At 43.6% G+C, this 12988-nt stretch overlaps 1 protein-coding gene across 1 annotated transcript in view; it reads right to left on the minus strand.

Moving 5' to 3' along the window:
* Positions 1-310: 310 nt before the first annotated feature.
* The window catches only part of ndufa9a (NADH:ubiquinone oxidoreductase subunit A9a), a 13880-nt gene continuing 1202 nt past the window's right edge, over positions 311-12988 (minus strand). Inside the window, exons 2-11 of the mRNA XM_080002725.1 lie at positions 11717-11887; positions 6016-6113; positions 5819-5910; positions 5035-5176; positions 4785-4887; positions 2365-2435; positions 1856-1932; positions 1624-1719; positions 1380-1446; positions 311-575 (exon numbers count right to left, since the gene is read on the minus strand). Coding sequence (XP_079858851.1) covers positions 405-575; positions 1380-1446; positions 1624-1719; positions 1856-1932; positions 2365-2435; positions 4785-4887; positions 5035-5176; positions 5819-5910; positions 6016-6113; positions 11717-11887 — 1088 coding nt within the window. The 3' untranslated portion in view covers positions 311-404. The remainder of the gene's footprint in view (positions 576-1379; positions 1447-1623; positions 1720-1855; positions 1933-2364; positions 2436-4784; positions 4888-5034; positions 5177-5818; positions 5911-6015; positions 6114-11716; positions 11888-12988) is intronic.

The raw sequence follows: 12988 nt of genomic DNA on the forward strand, positions 1-12988 counted from the left end.
TTTCAGCCGCAGAATTTTACAGATGCACCCGAATAATGGTCCTTACGACCACAATACAAAGTTTGATTTTCAAGCTCTTTGTAAGTCAGCTCTAAACTGAGATAATTAACTACCATTGTGTTCCTGAGCTGAGATAATAACGTGCACACCCATTGCCTGGTTAACTATTTGGTTAGATAACAAAATAGACAAAAAAAAACAAAACAAGAGTATGACCTTATCTTTAAGCACAGCTTAAGCAACTGGTGGTTATATTCGTTAAATAACACTGAAAACTGGACTTTACCATGAAACCACAGAGAGTGACGTGTCTGTTCTAGAGGAGAATCCTTTTATTTATGTACAGAACATGGTTGAAGACAAAGACAGTTTAGAGGAAGAACCATGTTGGTTTGTGGTTCAGCTCAGTAGCTGACGGTCTTGGCCGGCTTGGTTTCGTCCAGTTCGGCCTCCAGGTAGCGGAAGCGCCGATGGCGACGCAGTATCTCGATGGCCCTCTGCTCCACGGTGGAGGGAGAGATCCCGAGATCCTCCAGACCAGGGAGTCCGGGGAACTTCATATCCGTTATGTGAAACTGAACATGAGAAAAATAAATAAAAATAAAAATATTTAAAGGAATACGGAATACGTTTGTGGTTGATATTTCATCTCCCTCTTGACTTATTTACAGGTCTTTTTAACCAAAACATTTTTTTAAACATATCAATACTAATTTTATTAAATACACCAATTTCGCTCACACAGCCAATGTAGTACCCCCAAGTACCACTAGGTGTCAGCAGATCCCGACAGATCAAAAATGTTTTATGCTTTTTTGGAACACAGTGGTACCTCGACTTACGACTGCATCTACTTACGACTAATCCAACATACGAGTAGCGATAGTCGCGAAAATGTGTATCAACTTGCGACCGACCGCTCCAAGATACGACGTGGAAATTTGCAGATGGCACAGTGGCGGCCAGTCAGAAGTCAGTCAGCGGGCGACCTGCATCGCGTGTGCACGTAGTTCGTGGCTTATCGATATTTTTTTTCATATTTACTGTGTTTGTGCTGTGTATTTTGTTTATTTTCACCCTTCATGATTTCATAGTTTATATGGGAAAAAAATGCTTCGACATACGACTGTTTTAACATACGACCGTTCTTATAGAACGAATTACAGTCGTAAGTCGAGGTACGACTGTACAAGGATCAGTCACAATAACTTCAATATGATTTTGATTATTATTAATATTTACATTGAAACGGACCAGATTATGAATTTAACTCAAGGCTAATATGCAAAAAAAAAAAAAAAGGATAAGAAAGAAATCAATGTATCCAAACTTTTCATGACACGTGTTCCTTCTCACATCCAATGTTATATTTTTCTTACCCTGTCCACTTTGTCAGGCGTTGTCCAGGGCTCGAATGGGTTCAATGCAAAAAACTGAGCAAGAAAGCTAAAAAATAGAATTATTGTAAAGATTAGTGGTTCAATAGAATATATAATTGTTTCCCCACTCTGACATACTACGATATTAAGATAGTATTTCAGAGTGGGGGAAAAAATACCAAAAAATGATAAAGGATATATCCTTTACAGCATGGCTACTAAATGAGTACCAACTAACACTTACTGATAGAGAGGTCGTGGCAGTGGGTAGGCCAGGAACGGTCTGTGAGCCACAGCGTAGATGTACTCCACCAGGTCATGGAGGATATAACGGTTGGGACTGGACAAGGAAGGGACACCGGCATTACACGAGTTTTAGGAGTCACATCAAACCCAGGAGTACCCTCCCACGCCACATACGCACACACCCAATTGGTCACCTTTTTTTTTTTTTTTTTTTTTTTTTAAACACATACCCAACGAGTGCGTACGTCTTCCCGTTGGCGTCAGGATCTTTGATCGCGCTCATGATGGCCTTGGCCACGTCCACCACCTGAAAGAGCGCGCAAACAAAGATGGCGGTGCTGCTCTGCTGTCTATTATGATAACTGAGCCCAGTCTGATCAGTCAAATAAAAACCTAATTGTTATAATCTCCGTTTAGGAGATAGCTTTCTGATTTTGGAGGCGACTTAAACGCACCATCCTGCCAACTAGGCAAAATATTTCAGATCCATATAGTTCTAACACGGTACAATTCATCAAAATGGAGCAAGTGTGCCATGTTCGAAACGGGACGCTTAAGCCAAGTAGAGACCCGATGAGGCCGATTGGGGTCCAACAACGGAGCAAACACGAGTCACAGGCGCTATGCATGATGGGATTTCCAGCGACATGGCTCGAGAGAACAACAATTGACTGGACCTCATGGAAAACAGCACTCTGAGCGTTTCAGTTCCATCCAGTAAGTGTCACGGCAAACTCACATGAACAGGCTGCTTCTCCGTCTTCTTCCCCATGGAGATGAGAGGCACAGCTCTGCCGAACCAGCGCATGTCTGGGGAGAAAAAGAGTATAGTCGCAACTCCATGGGGAACCTAATAACTTCTGAATAAAGTGAAAATAATATTCAGAATTTGTTGGTCCTTCAATTTCATGCAGGGTTCATTCTGGCATTATAAAATGAGTCCTTGTCCACACGTATATGGCTATTTTTAAAAACACAGTATTTTCCTCTAAGTTTTAGCCTCCCATCCACACCAAAACAGCTTTTCAGGTCACTCAAAAAACAAAGCTTTTGGAGAACGGTCCTTACAGGATGGAGATTGTTCCAAAACTCAGTTTTCTGTGTATTTGTGTGGAAAGGGAGGTTTCGCCAAATGATGACGTCATGACCTCGATTTACACATGCGCAATTGTTGTTTCACGCATTGAGCATGCGCCAGAAACCTACAAACAATGGCGGACTACTGGTGTTGTTATGTGTGGCTAGTACTGTCAGTTTTAATGTAGGGTGACCACATTTTCAAACCCCCAAAACCGGGACTCAAGTATACCGCACGTTCATGCACATGGACATGTCAAAGTTGTTAAGCATCCGGTTTTTCCTGGGATTCTCCATATTTGACCATTATTTCCAGCCGTTTCTCAATTTTTCTTGTAAATATCCCGTATTTTTTTACCTTTCGAAAAATAAATACATAAGGTTGACAGTGCCACGATCTCTGCTCCGCTGACTGCTGCGCAATTTGCTGTGCGTCCCCGCTCCTCCAAACAAAACCAATAATAACAGTGTTTCTACAGTAGATGTATTCATTGTAATTGAATGAAACAAACAACATTTGTGCGTAACGGGGAGCTTGAAACCGGGACAATCCCAGACAAACTGGTACGTCTGGTCATTGTAGTTTAATTACATGTTATCAAGTCAACCTTGCGTTACTTCATCATTACACCGCTGTGCGGACGCGTATAAATGCTGCTCCCAATAGGTCTCAATCCACCTCTCCATCTGCGGTTCAAAGTACGCAATGCTGGGTCGTCACTGTATTCGCCGCTCAAGAAGAAGCCCATCAATGGGCATGCTCCCAATGTTCTTCTGTGGTGTTTGACAGATGTGTTTTAAAAATACCCATATATGTGTGGACAAGGAATTTTTTTCCACTTTCAAAGGACAAATAATTAATTTTCAATATGACCTTTATTAATTAAAATATAATGTAATCTTTGTCTCATTGTCTATTATTTATATAAGTAGATCTCTATATATCTATTATTAATTTCATTGTCATCGACTATTAGAAGTGTCCATTTCCAGCCCAGCTGGATTAAATGTACATTTCCCTGGCATCATCTATGTCGTAAAAGCAAGGTGGTCAAGCCGCCACTGCAGACAGGTGGTGTAGGCTCCCATCACGGAGCCGCTCAGCTGCTGGGGATCGGACAAATCAACAGAGGGGCTCCGCTGATTCGTCCGATCCCGGAACCAGGAGGTGATTTAGGTTCTGTTTTTCCCCGCGGTAAGAAAGGTTCCTGGGTTTTGGAGACGGGATCCGACCCAGCAACACGGACGCTAAGCGCAAGAGTCCGGGCCAAGTTGAAATCTGTTTTAATAATAAATACACGCCAACTGGCACCGTTTTTCCTTCGCCTGCATCCCCTGGCTCATTCCCTGGCCCTGGGCCAGAACACACGTTTGCAGTTTCATTACATTAAGATTTGAATAACAAAATCAGGAACAATGTAACAGGTTTTCAATGATTGCATTCCCTCCATGAGGTCAGATGAAAGAAACCAAAATTTTAAAAAACCTGCAAATCGGACATTTTTGTGCCGAGAGTGTATTGAACTGGTGGGAATCGGTATTTAACATTATGATTCATGATATTATTAATCTGCTGAGAGCATCTCTCAGAGCTGGTAAACTTTCTGTAGATTTATTTTGTTCCAATTAAAATTCAATGTAATTTTAAGTTACAGATTCTTGTTATGACGGCAATCTAGAGGCGTTGCATTTTATTCACATTAAAAAGGACATCAAATAATTAATAACGGCTCGCTCCAATTCCCTAATTTACATTTATTATCTGTACGGGTTGCACCTCTATAAATGTCCACAAAGAAAAAAAGAAAGAAAGAAAGACTAGAAAAATGGCAGCCAGTAGTGGCCTGATCTGTTTTTTTGGTTATGTTTACTTTTTGAAACAGCGGTTTTTACTTAAACTACTGACAGTGATTCAGTATTTTTTGACATAGTGCCTTCATTAGATATTTTGAAAACACACAGCCAAACCTAACCCAGGCACTGGGTTAGGTTTGACTATCCCAAAACCCAAGTACTAGAAGTTTTCCAACGACTGTCTTTCTCACGCATGCACACACACCAGCACACACATACATGCCTTACTTGCAAAATGATTAAAGAACCGGTCCTCCCTGCCAAACATTTCAGCGGGCTTCATGATGACAGCATCTGGGAACTCATCTCTCACCGCTGCCTCCCCTACTGCCTGTGAATATGTATTGATTTAACCCTCGCCAACCCCTGACGTAGGAAGTGTGTGTGTGTGTGTGTGTGTGTGTGTGTGTATGTGTGTGTGTGTGTGTGTGTGTATGTGTGTGTGTGTGTGTGTGTGTGTAGTTGTCCGGGCCAGTACCTTGTTCCTCAGATATTTGGAGGGGCTGCGTATGTCGGCATTGAGGTGGGACATGTGGATGAACTTTGTGATGCCGGCCTCCCTGGCCGCCCGGGCGATCTGCTGAGGGATGGTCACAAACACGTCCTCAAAGTCATAGTTCCTGTGTGAGAGAAAAACAAAATGCAAAAATAAATAAATAAATAAATAAACAAACAAATAAATACATAAAAAAAATAAAAATAAAAATAAAAATAAAAAAATAAATTAACTAAAAAATAATAATAATAATAAAGGACTTGAAAGGGTCAATCCACATCAAAAGAGAGAATCCACATCAACAGTGAGATGATAGATCAGGAAATAAACCCTGTGGTGCTCTGTGGAGAAAAGGGAATAGTAACCTCAAAAAAAAAAAAAAAAAAAAAAAAAAAAAAAAAAACAGATTCCCGGCAGTTGATAACGGAAAGCCGTTGAGCTGCAACGCCTCGGTCACCAGCAGCATACTTTTAATGCTTTTTGTGTACTAATACACATGTTCAAATGAAGGCATTTTAACATTTTATTCCTAGCAAGTGCCTTGTTTCAACATAAGTATCGTCAAGATATTATCCCTTTTGTGTTTAATATCAAATACATCCATTATGATAAATATGTAAAAAAATTAGCGGTTTGAAATTGTACTGAACAACGACACCACTGCATGACATTGAACCGAACTCTGAATTTTGTCATCTGCTACACCTTCAGTACTCAGGTAATCCCACATGAACATATTCGATGAGCCAGTGGGTGACTTTAATACCTCGTCTCCCACTCTCTGCCCACCAGGTTGATGACCACGTTGGAGTGTTCCAAAGCCCGTTTAATGGAGTCTTTGTTCCTGGCGTCCCATTCCTGAAACAGACAATTTAGCGTAATTAGGGTTGAGTTTTCTAGAACAATCGCTGCTCGTGAAGGATCAATTTTTTCCAGTATTGCGTTGGTGTATAGGTTTCTCACCAAAAATAGGATTTGGCCAAGATCCCCCATGGGCCGAAGGTACATAACGTCGTACTGGTCGCACCGGTGAGGGACTACAACCTGAGAACCCATACGACCTGCAAAACACCAGTCGTGTGAACACACATCTCGTCATATCTCCATTAAGAAGGTACAATAAGTCATGTTTTATTCGCTCGTTAAGCAAATTGGCCGTGATGGAGTGGTGGGGGCTGACTAATGTTGTTGGTCAAAGCCAGTCAGTCCACTGTTGCCTCGGTGGCTGCTGAGATTTCAAGCTCTCAAACAAGCAGTCCAGTCCAGACTCTTGGTTGAGGAGGAATTGCCCCCAACCCTAGAACCAGTCCAGCTCCACCCAATCCCTGCCCCCTGAACATCACCACGTATATCCCCCAAACTGGTTTCATGTTAGTTTGAGCAAGCATGGGTGCTTCTCAGCCCTCTGCTACGAGGGCTAAGAAGCCTTGTAGAGAGTCACAAATGGCAATGTAGATGTAGTTTCTACAGCTTCCTTTTGAGGTCACTATTTGTCACCAATTGTCAAAGACTGGTGTTTTGGGTTCCAAGTAGGCCGAGGTAATTTTTCAGATAATGAATGTGCAGATTGTAAGCTTTCAAATTATGTGTCACACATTGAACTTTGAAAATATTTGATGAAGATGCTTATTTGAATGTTGGAGTGGCGATAGTGGCGCCGCCCCTAGCGGTCGCCTGCGCCGGCGCTCCGGTTACTTTCTTACTCTTTAGTATTTTTTTCCTTTTTTTATCACGATGTTCGCCAGAAAAAACATCAACAATTAACTCATACGGCCGCGATGCACTCATGGATATAAAAATTTCCCTAAACGAACAACTTTGGGACTTTTTATCCGTGGGAGCAGAGTGGCCGGCGGAAATCCTACGCGGGAACACTCGCAACAACAACAAAAATGGAGTCGCTGTTCCACGAGCCGGCCCACGGAGGAAGCACCGAGGTAAACGAGGCGGCATTCGGGTCAGAATGAGGACGCAACCTTACCGTCCACCTCTGCCAAGCATCCTTCTTGCTAACGTCCAGTCCCTGGAGAACAAGATGGATGAACTTCGAGCGAGGATTCAATTCCAGCGTGACACGAGGAACTGTTGCGTCCTCTGCCTGACGGAAACATGGCTGACCCCACTGGTGCCGGATGAAGCCATACGTCCAGCCGAGGCCTTCTCCGTGTTCCGCGGCGACAGAACGGGAGAGTCGGGGAAATCCAAAGGTGGAGGCGTCTGCCTAATGGTAAACAACCGCTGGTGTAACGCCAACAACACCAAATTCCTCTCCCACTCCTGCTCGCCGAACCTGGAACAGCTGACCATACTATGCCGTCCATTTTATCTCCCCCGGGAATTCAGCACGGTCATCATTACAGCCGTTTATATCCCACCGCAAGCGGACACCGACGCAGCTCTGTCGGTTCTGCACGATGTGTTGTGCGGATTTCAGAACAGACATCCCGACGCGGCTGTGGTGGTGACTGGGGACTTTAACAGGGCCAACCTGAAAAAAGTTCTGCCGAATTTCCACCAACACATGACGTGTGCCACCAGGGGAGACAGAACTCTGGACCATTGTTACACTCCTTACAAGAACGGATACAAGCCCGTGTCGCTTCCTGCTTTCGGGAAATCAGATCACGCCGCGATCTCGCTGCTTCCTGTTTACAGGCCTCTGATCGCGCGGGATCTGGTGATGACGAGGGAAGTGAAGCGGTGGACGGACCAATCAGAGGCTGCGCTTCAGGACGCTCTGACTGACGTAGACTGGGACGTGTTCCGAGCGAGCTCAAGTGACGTCAGCGAGTTTACGGAGGTTGTAGTGAGTTTCGTGGCTACGCTCGCGGATGAAATCGTTCCCACGGTGAAAGTTCGGATATTTCCAAACCAGAAACCATGGGTTGATAAATCCATCCGCTGCGCTCTGAATGCGCGCACGGCCGCTTACAACGACGGACTTGTATCTGGTAACATGGACAACTACAAAGCGGCGTCGTACATTCTGCGGAGGGCGGTGAGGGACGCCAAACGGACGTACAGAGACACCGTGGAGCTGCAGATGGAGCGGGGGGACACCAGACGCTTGTGGGAGGGGCTGCGAACAATAACAAACTACAAGAGCAGCTCCTCCCCAGCCACGAGTGCGGACGCCTCCCTGGCCAACCAACTGAACTCCTTTTATGCGCGGTTCGAGTCTGGCAGCAGCACCGCTAGCTCGCCGGCTAATTGGAGCTACACCGCTGGGGACGAGCGCGCACACTCAGTGTCCGTGCACGAGGTCAGGAGGGCTTTGATGCGGGTGAACACCAGGAAAGCTGCGGGTCCAGACGGCATATCTGGACGAGTACTGAAGACCTGTGCTAACCAGCTAGCTCCGGTGTTCACCACAATATTCAACATCTCCCTGGCTGAATCAGTGGTCCCATCCTGTTTCAAGAGGTCCACCGTCGTTCCTGTCCCGAAGATCGCCTCTCCAACCTGCCTGAATGACTACCGTCCGGTGGCCCTCACCTCGGTGGTCATGAAGTGTTTCGAGAGGCTGATTAAGGATTACATCTGCGCCTCCCTCCCCCGCACCTTGGACCCGTTGCAGTTCGCGTACCGGCAGAACAGATCCACGGATGACGCGGTCTCCCAGGTACTGCACACCACGCTCACGCACCTGGATGGCCAGAAGGGGGCCTATGTGAGAATGCTGTTCATTGATTATAGTTCAGCTTTCAACACCATAGTTCCCACCAGACTGGCTGTCAAGTTGTTGGAGCTAGGATTGAATGCTCTGCTGTGCACCTGGATCCTGGACTTCCTCACAGGCCGCCCCCAGGTGGTCAAGGTGGGGAAGTACATGTCAAGCTCCCTCACCCTGAATACAGGATCCCCCCAGGGCTGCGTCCTCAGCCCCCTACTGTACTCCCTGTACACACATGACTGTGTGGCCAGGTCCAGCTCCAACACCATCATCAAGTTTGCTGACGACACCGTGGTCGTGGGCCTGATCACCGACTGCGATGAGAAGGCCTACCGCGAGGAGGTGGCTGACCTGTCACTCTGGTGCCAGGACAACAGCCTCCACCTGAACGTCAGCAAAACCAAGGAGCTGATTGTGGACTTTGGGCGTGGATCACAATCGAGGACGCACGCGCCCTTGTGGATTAATGGGACTTCTGTCGATAGGGTGAGCAGCTTCAGATATCTGGGAGTCCACATCACAGAGGACTTAACATGGACTGTTCATACAGACACTCTGGTGAGAAAGGCGAGGCAGCGTCTCTACCACCTCAGGCAGCTGAGGAAATTCCGGGTCTCGGTGAGGATCCTCAAGTCCTTCTACTCTGGAGCAGTGGAGAGCATCCTGACAGGCAACATCACTGCCTGGTTTGGGAACTGTACTGCCCAGGACAGGCGGGCCCTGCAGAGGGTGGTGCGTTCAGCTGAACGTACCACTGGAACTACCCTCCCCCCCTTGCAGGAGTTATACACCAGGAGGTGTAGTAGCAGAGCCCGTAGGATCATGAAGGATCCTCATCACCCCAACAACGGACTGTTTCAGCTGCTGCGGTCAGGCAAGCGCCTCAGCAGTCACGCAGCGAGAACAGAGAGACTGCGACGGAGTTTCTTCCCTCAAGCCATCAGAACTGTCAACGCTGACCTCACCAGGGGTCCTAACTGAGCCATGCACTAGGCTCCACTACCTACTGTACTGTATGTAGCATACTGTACCGCATACTGTATCACTGTTCAGGGTTGTTCGTGATGCCGTATTGCTGCGCCGTACTGTTGTATACTGTGCTGTATTATCCCAAACACTACCTCACACTATTCACATTCACATGCCACTTTAATTCACATGCCACTTTAAATGCACATATCTGTATATACATAGCCATATTCCTTCAACCTATTCCATTTTATTTCAATTTATTTTTTATTGTATTTTATTCTATATATTTTTTATCTTATTCTATAAGTATTCCACTTACTGTATTACGTTTTAGGAGTCAGTTAGTCGGTCTATAGAAAGGAATTTTCTACTTTTTATTTTATTTTATTTTTGTACTTTTTCCTAGGACTTATTGTGTGCTATCACCGGGTGCGTTGCATTACATTTCACTGCATATATGTATGGAAGTATGTATATGTATGTGACAAATAAAAATCTTGAATCTTGAATCTTGAAACACCTAAACTCCTCTCGCAGAGAAAATCTCCCTCAAAGATCCTCAAGTTTTTTCACACTCCAGGGGCAGGTAATGGGTGGGAACAATAGCCGGTTAACTCCACCCCCCAATCAACTACCTATTATTGTCAGTTGGTTAAATCGTGTAGAGTACAAAAAAATAACACTCTCCCTAAGTATGTTATTCGTTTATTTTTCATTAATTTTTATTTGAATCATTCATTTATAGAAATATTGAAAGTTAATTTTAAGTTATTTATTTTCATTTTCAAGTTAATGCTCACTATAGTAGTATGACCCCTCAATTATTCTGTAACTTCTAAACATTACCATTCCCTGCATTTATTGTTTTCTAACAATGATATTTTTAAGAAAATGGCACTTTTCAGATCTTTCACTTTTCTAATCTATCAACAGACAAAAACAATTTCCAGAATGCAAATAGCGGGGTCCTCCTAACCATTTCTATTCTGGGAATTGCTGGTTTCTGGGAGCACACCGCTGCCCGCTGCCTCACACTGTCGGCTGCCAGTTCCGCAATATAAATGAGAGCGTCTGCCACCCTCTTCTTATAATACATAACACAGAGATTATTTGTTGTTTTCTGTTCTTTCTTTAAAAGATTGTTACAGAAGTGATGTCAGTTTTTCCTCATGTCATCTAATGTATTGCGGCGCAACATTTTATTTTATTTTTTTAACCATGTGAAGACCCGGTGACTCGGTCAGGGTTAATTTATAACCTTATTTTAGCAAAACACACAGAATATTGAAGGATAATCTTAATCTGCATATGTAACATCACCATTTTTGCTGTTGTTCCGAGTTCAACAATGGGTGAGTAACTCCAAAACTCAGTTTTGAAAATAAGTTGACATATGGAAAAAAACTTTTGGAACTTGTGAACTTTTGTTCATCATAGATCGAAAACAAGCATGAATACAAAATAAATATATATTCTGGAGACAAAATTCGAGAACTTCAAGCACCTCAAGGACCTGATCAAAACTCTGCTATGGTGAAAAACTCAAGGGCTAAACAGCTAAATCATGATCCAACACAGTTTATCAGTTTATCAAGAAAACAGCTAACATTTTTCCCCACGAGCACTGTGCTCCGAAGTCTCTAAAGTTGGGGGCACACAGTGACATTTAGGAGTGCAATGAAAAATGTATTTATACCAGTTGAAAAACAATTATATACGTATTAAACACTAACTAGTGTGGAACAGCTATACTTTTGCTCATCGCTGAAAATGTCACAGCCCCTCTCAAATTATAGTAGATAAGACATAAATAATGGAATCAGCAAAATGGCCTGAGTGTAGAGCCCTAGTCTAGGGTTCCAGTCACTTCAGTTTCCTCAGCATTTCTCTGACACAAACAATCAAAACATCGAAAATGGTGTCACGGTGCGAGCATGGTGTTTGGGAACTTTTGCAAACACATTGTATAAAAATTAAAAATGTCCCTCCCAAATGTAAAGGCTACTTTCCATAGCTCACCCAGTCTGTTGACAACATATCGGCCCAGGAAACCCGTGGCACCAAAAACCGTGGCGGCTATTCCACTGGAGGACGAGCGGCCACCTTTTCCCTTCGGGATGACTGCATGGTGCAGCTTCCTCTGCTGCACGGTCACCGGGATGGCCGACACCACCGCCGGGGAGCAAGTGTCTTTTTAGGAGAGAGCAGAAACATCATACAGTACAAGGGCCGTAAGAGATGCATCACATAACGTGACTAGTGCCATCACAATTGTCATGTTATCTCCATTTTGGAAAATACAATTACACAATCATTTGTTTCTATCCAAATGTATGGGGAATTTTAAGAAATGTCACAATAGATAGAATGGGAATTAGGTGTGTTTCTATCATTTGAGCTGAGGAAAATAGATTGTCTACTTGAATTTTTATCATATAATAACAATTTAAAAATTATAAAAACAATATAATAATAACCTTTATTTGTATTATTATAAGGGGTCCAGCCCACAGAGCTAGAACCCTATTGCTTTTGCTGAAATTTTATCATTTTTAACGCCATTGGCATTTTTCAAACTAAAAGTGTCACATCCAGCTAATTGTGTGTTGTGGAATGCATAGTGTTTGCTACACATAGACAGACAACTTGAGCCGATGCCACGTTTAAATTAAACTCAGAAAACTATAACATGTGCTGCGTCTTACAAAACCCAGAAAACTATATTCAGTCACCGAAGGTGGGAACTGCAGGTAGTTCCAAGAACATTTGGAGGAACCATCCCTTTCTTTTGTGTCCGCACTACATGAGCCAGGTACGACTGTAATTGTTAAAACATCGTTCTTGAGGGACATTTAACTAAACAACACAAGAACAACATTCAGTAAAGTAAGTCACGGGTGATTGGAAAAAACATATGAAAAGTAAGAACCTTCCTTTAAAGTAAACATGATTTAAACTTGATTTATACACAATTTATTTACAAAACATTAAATCGATGTAAAAAAATAATAATAATAATAATAATAATTAAAAAGAACAGTGTCCCTCCGCCCTGACCTCATAGTGGACACGGAGCGACCCTCAATCTACAGGTTTTCTTCAGTGTGACCCGACCAAATTGCATCACCAGTCGGTAAAGGAGTATATAGAACATCCAACCTTAGAGGTTAGTCACACTTGTGTTTAAGAAGAGACCAAACAAATCTCAGAAAAGCTTGAAAAAGTCATGAAACGAGTGGAAAAAAAAACAACTATGTGGCATTTAATGTACACTCGGAAAATTGTAACTTG

Source organism: Zeus faber (genome assembly GCF_960531495.2).
Source record: "Zeus faber genome assembly, chromosome: 6".
In the NCBI taxonomy this organism is placed as follows: domain Eukaryota; kingdom Metazoa; phylum Chordata; class Actinopteri; order Zeiformes; family Zeidae; genus Zeus; species Zeus faber.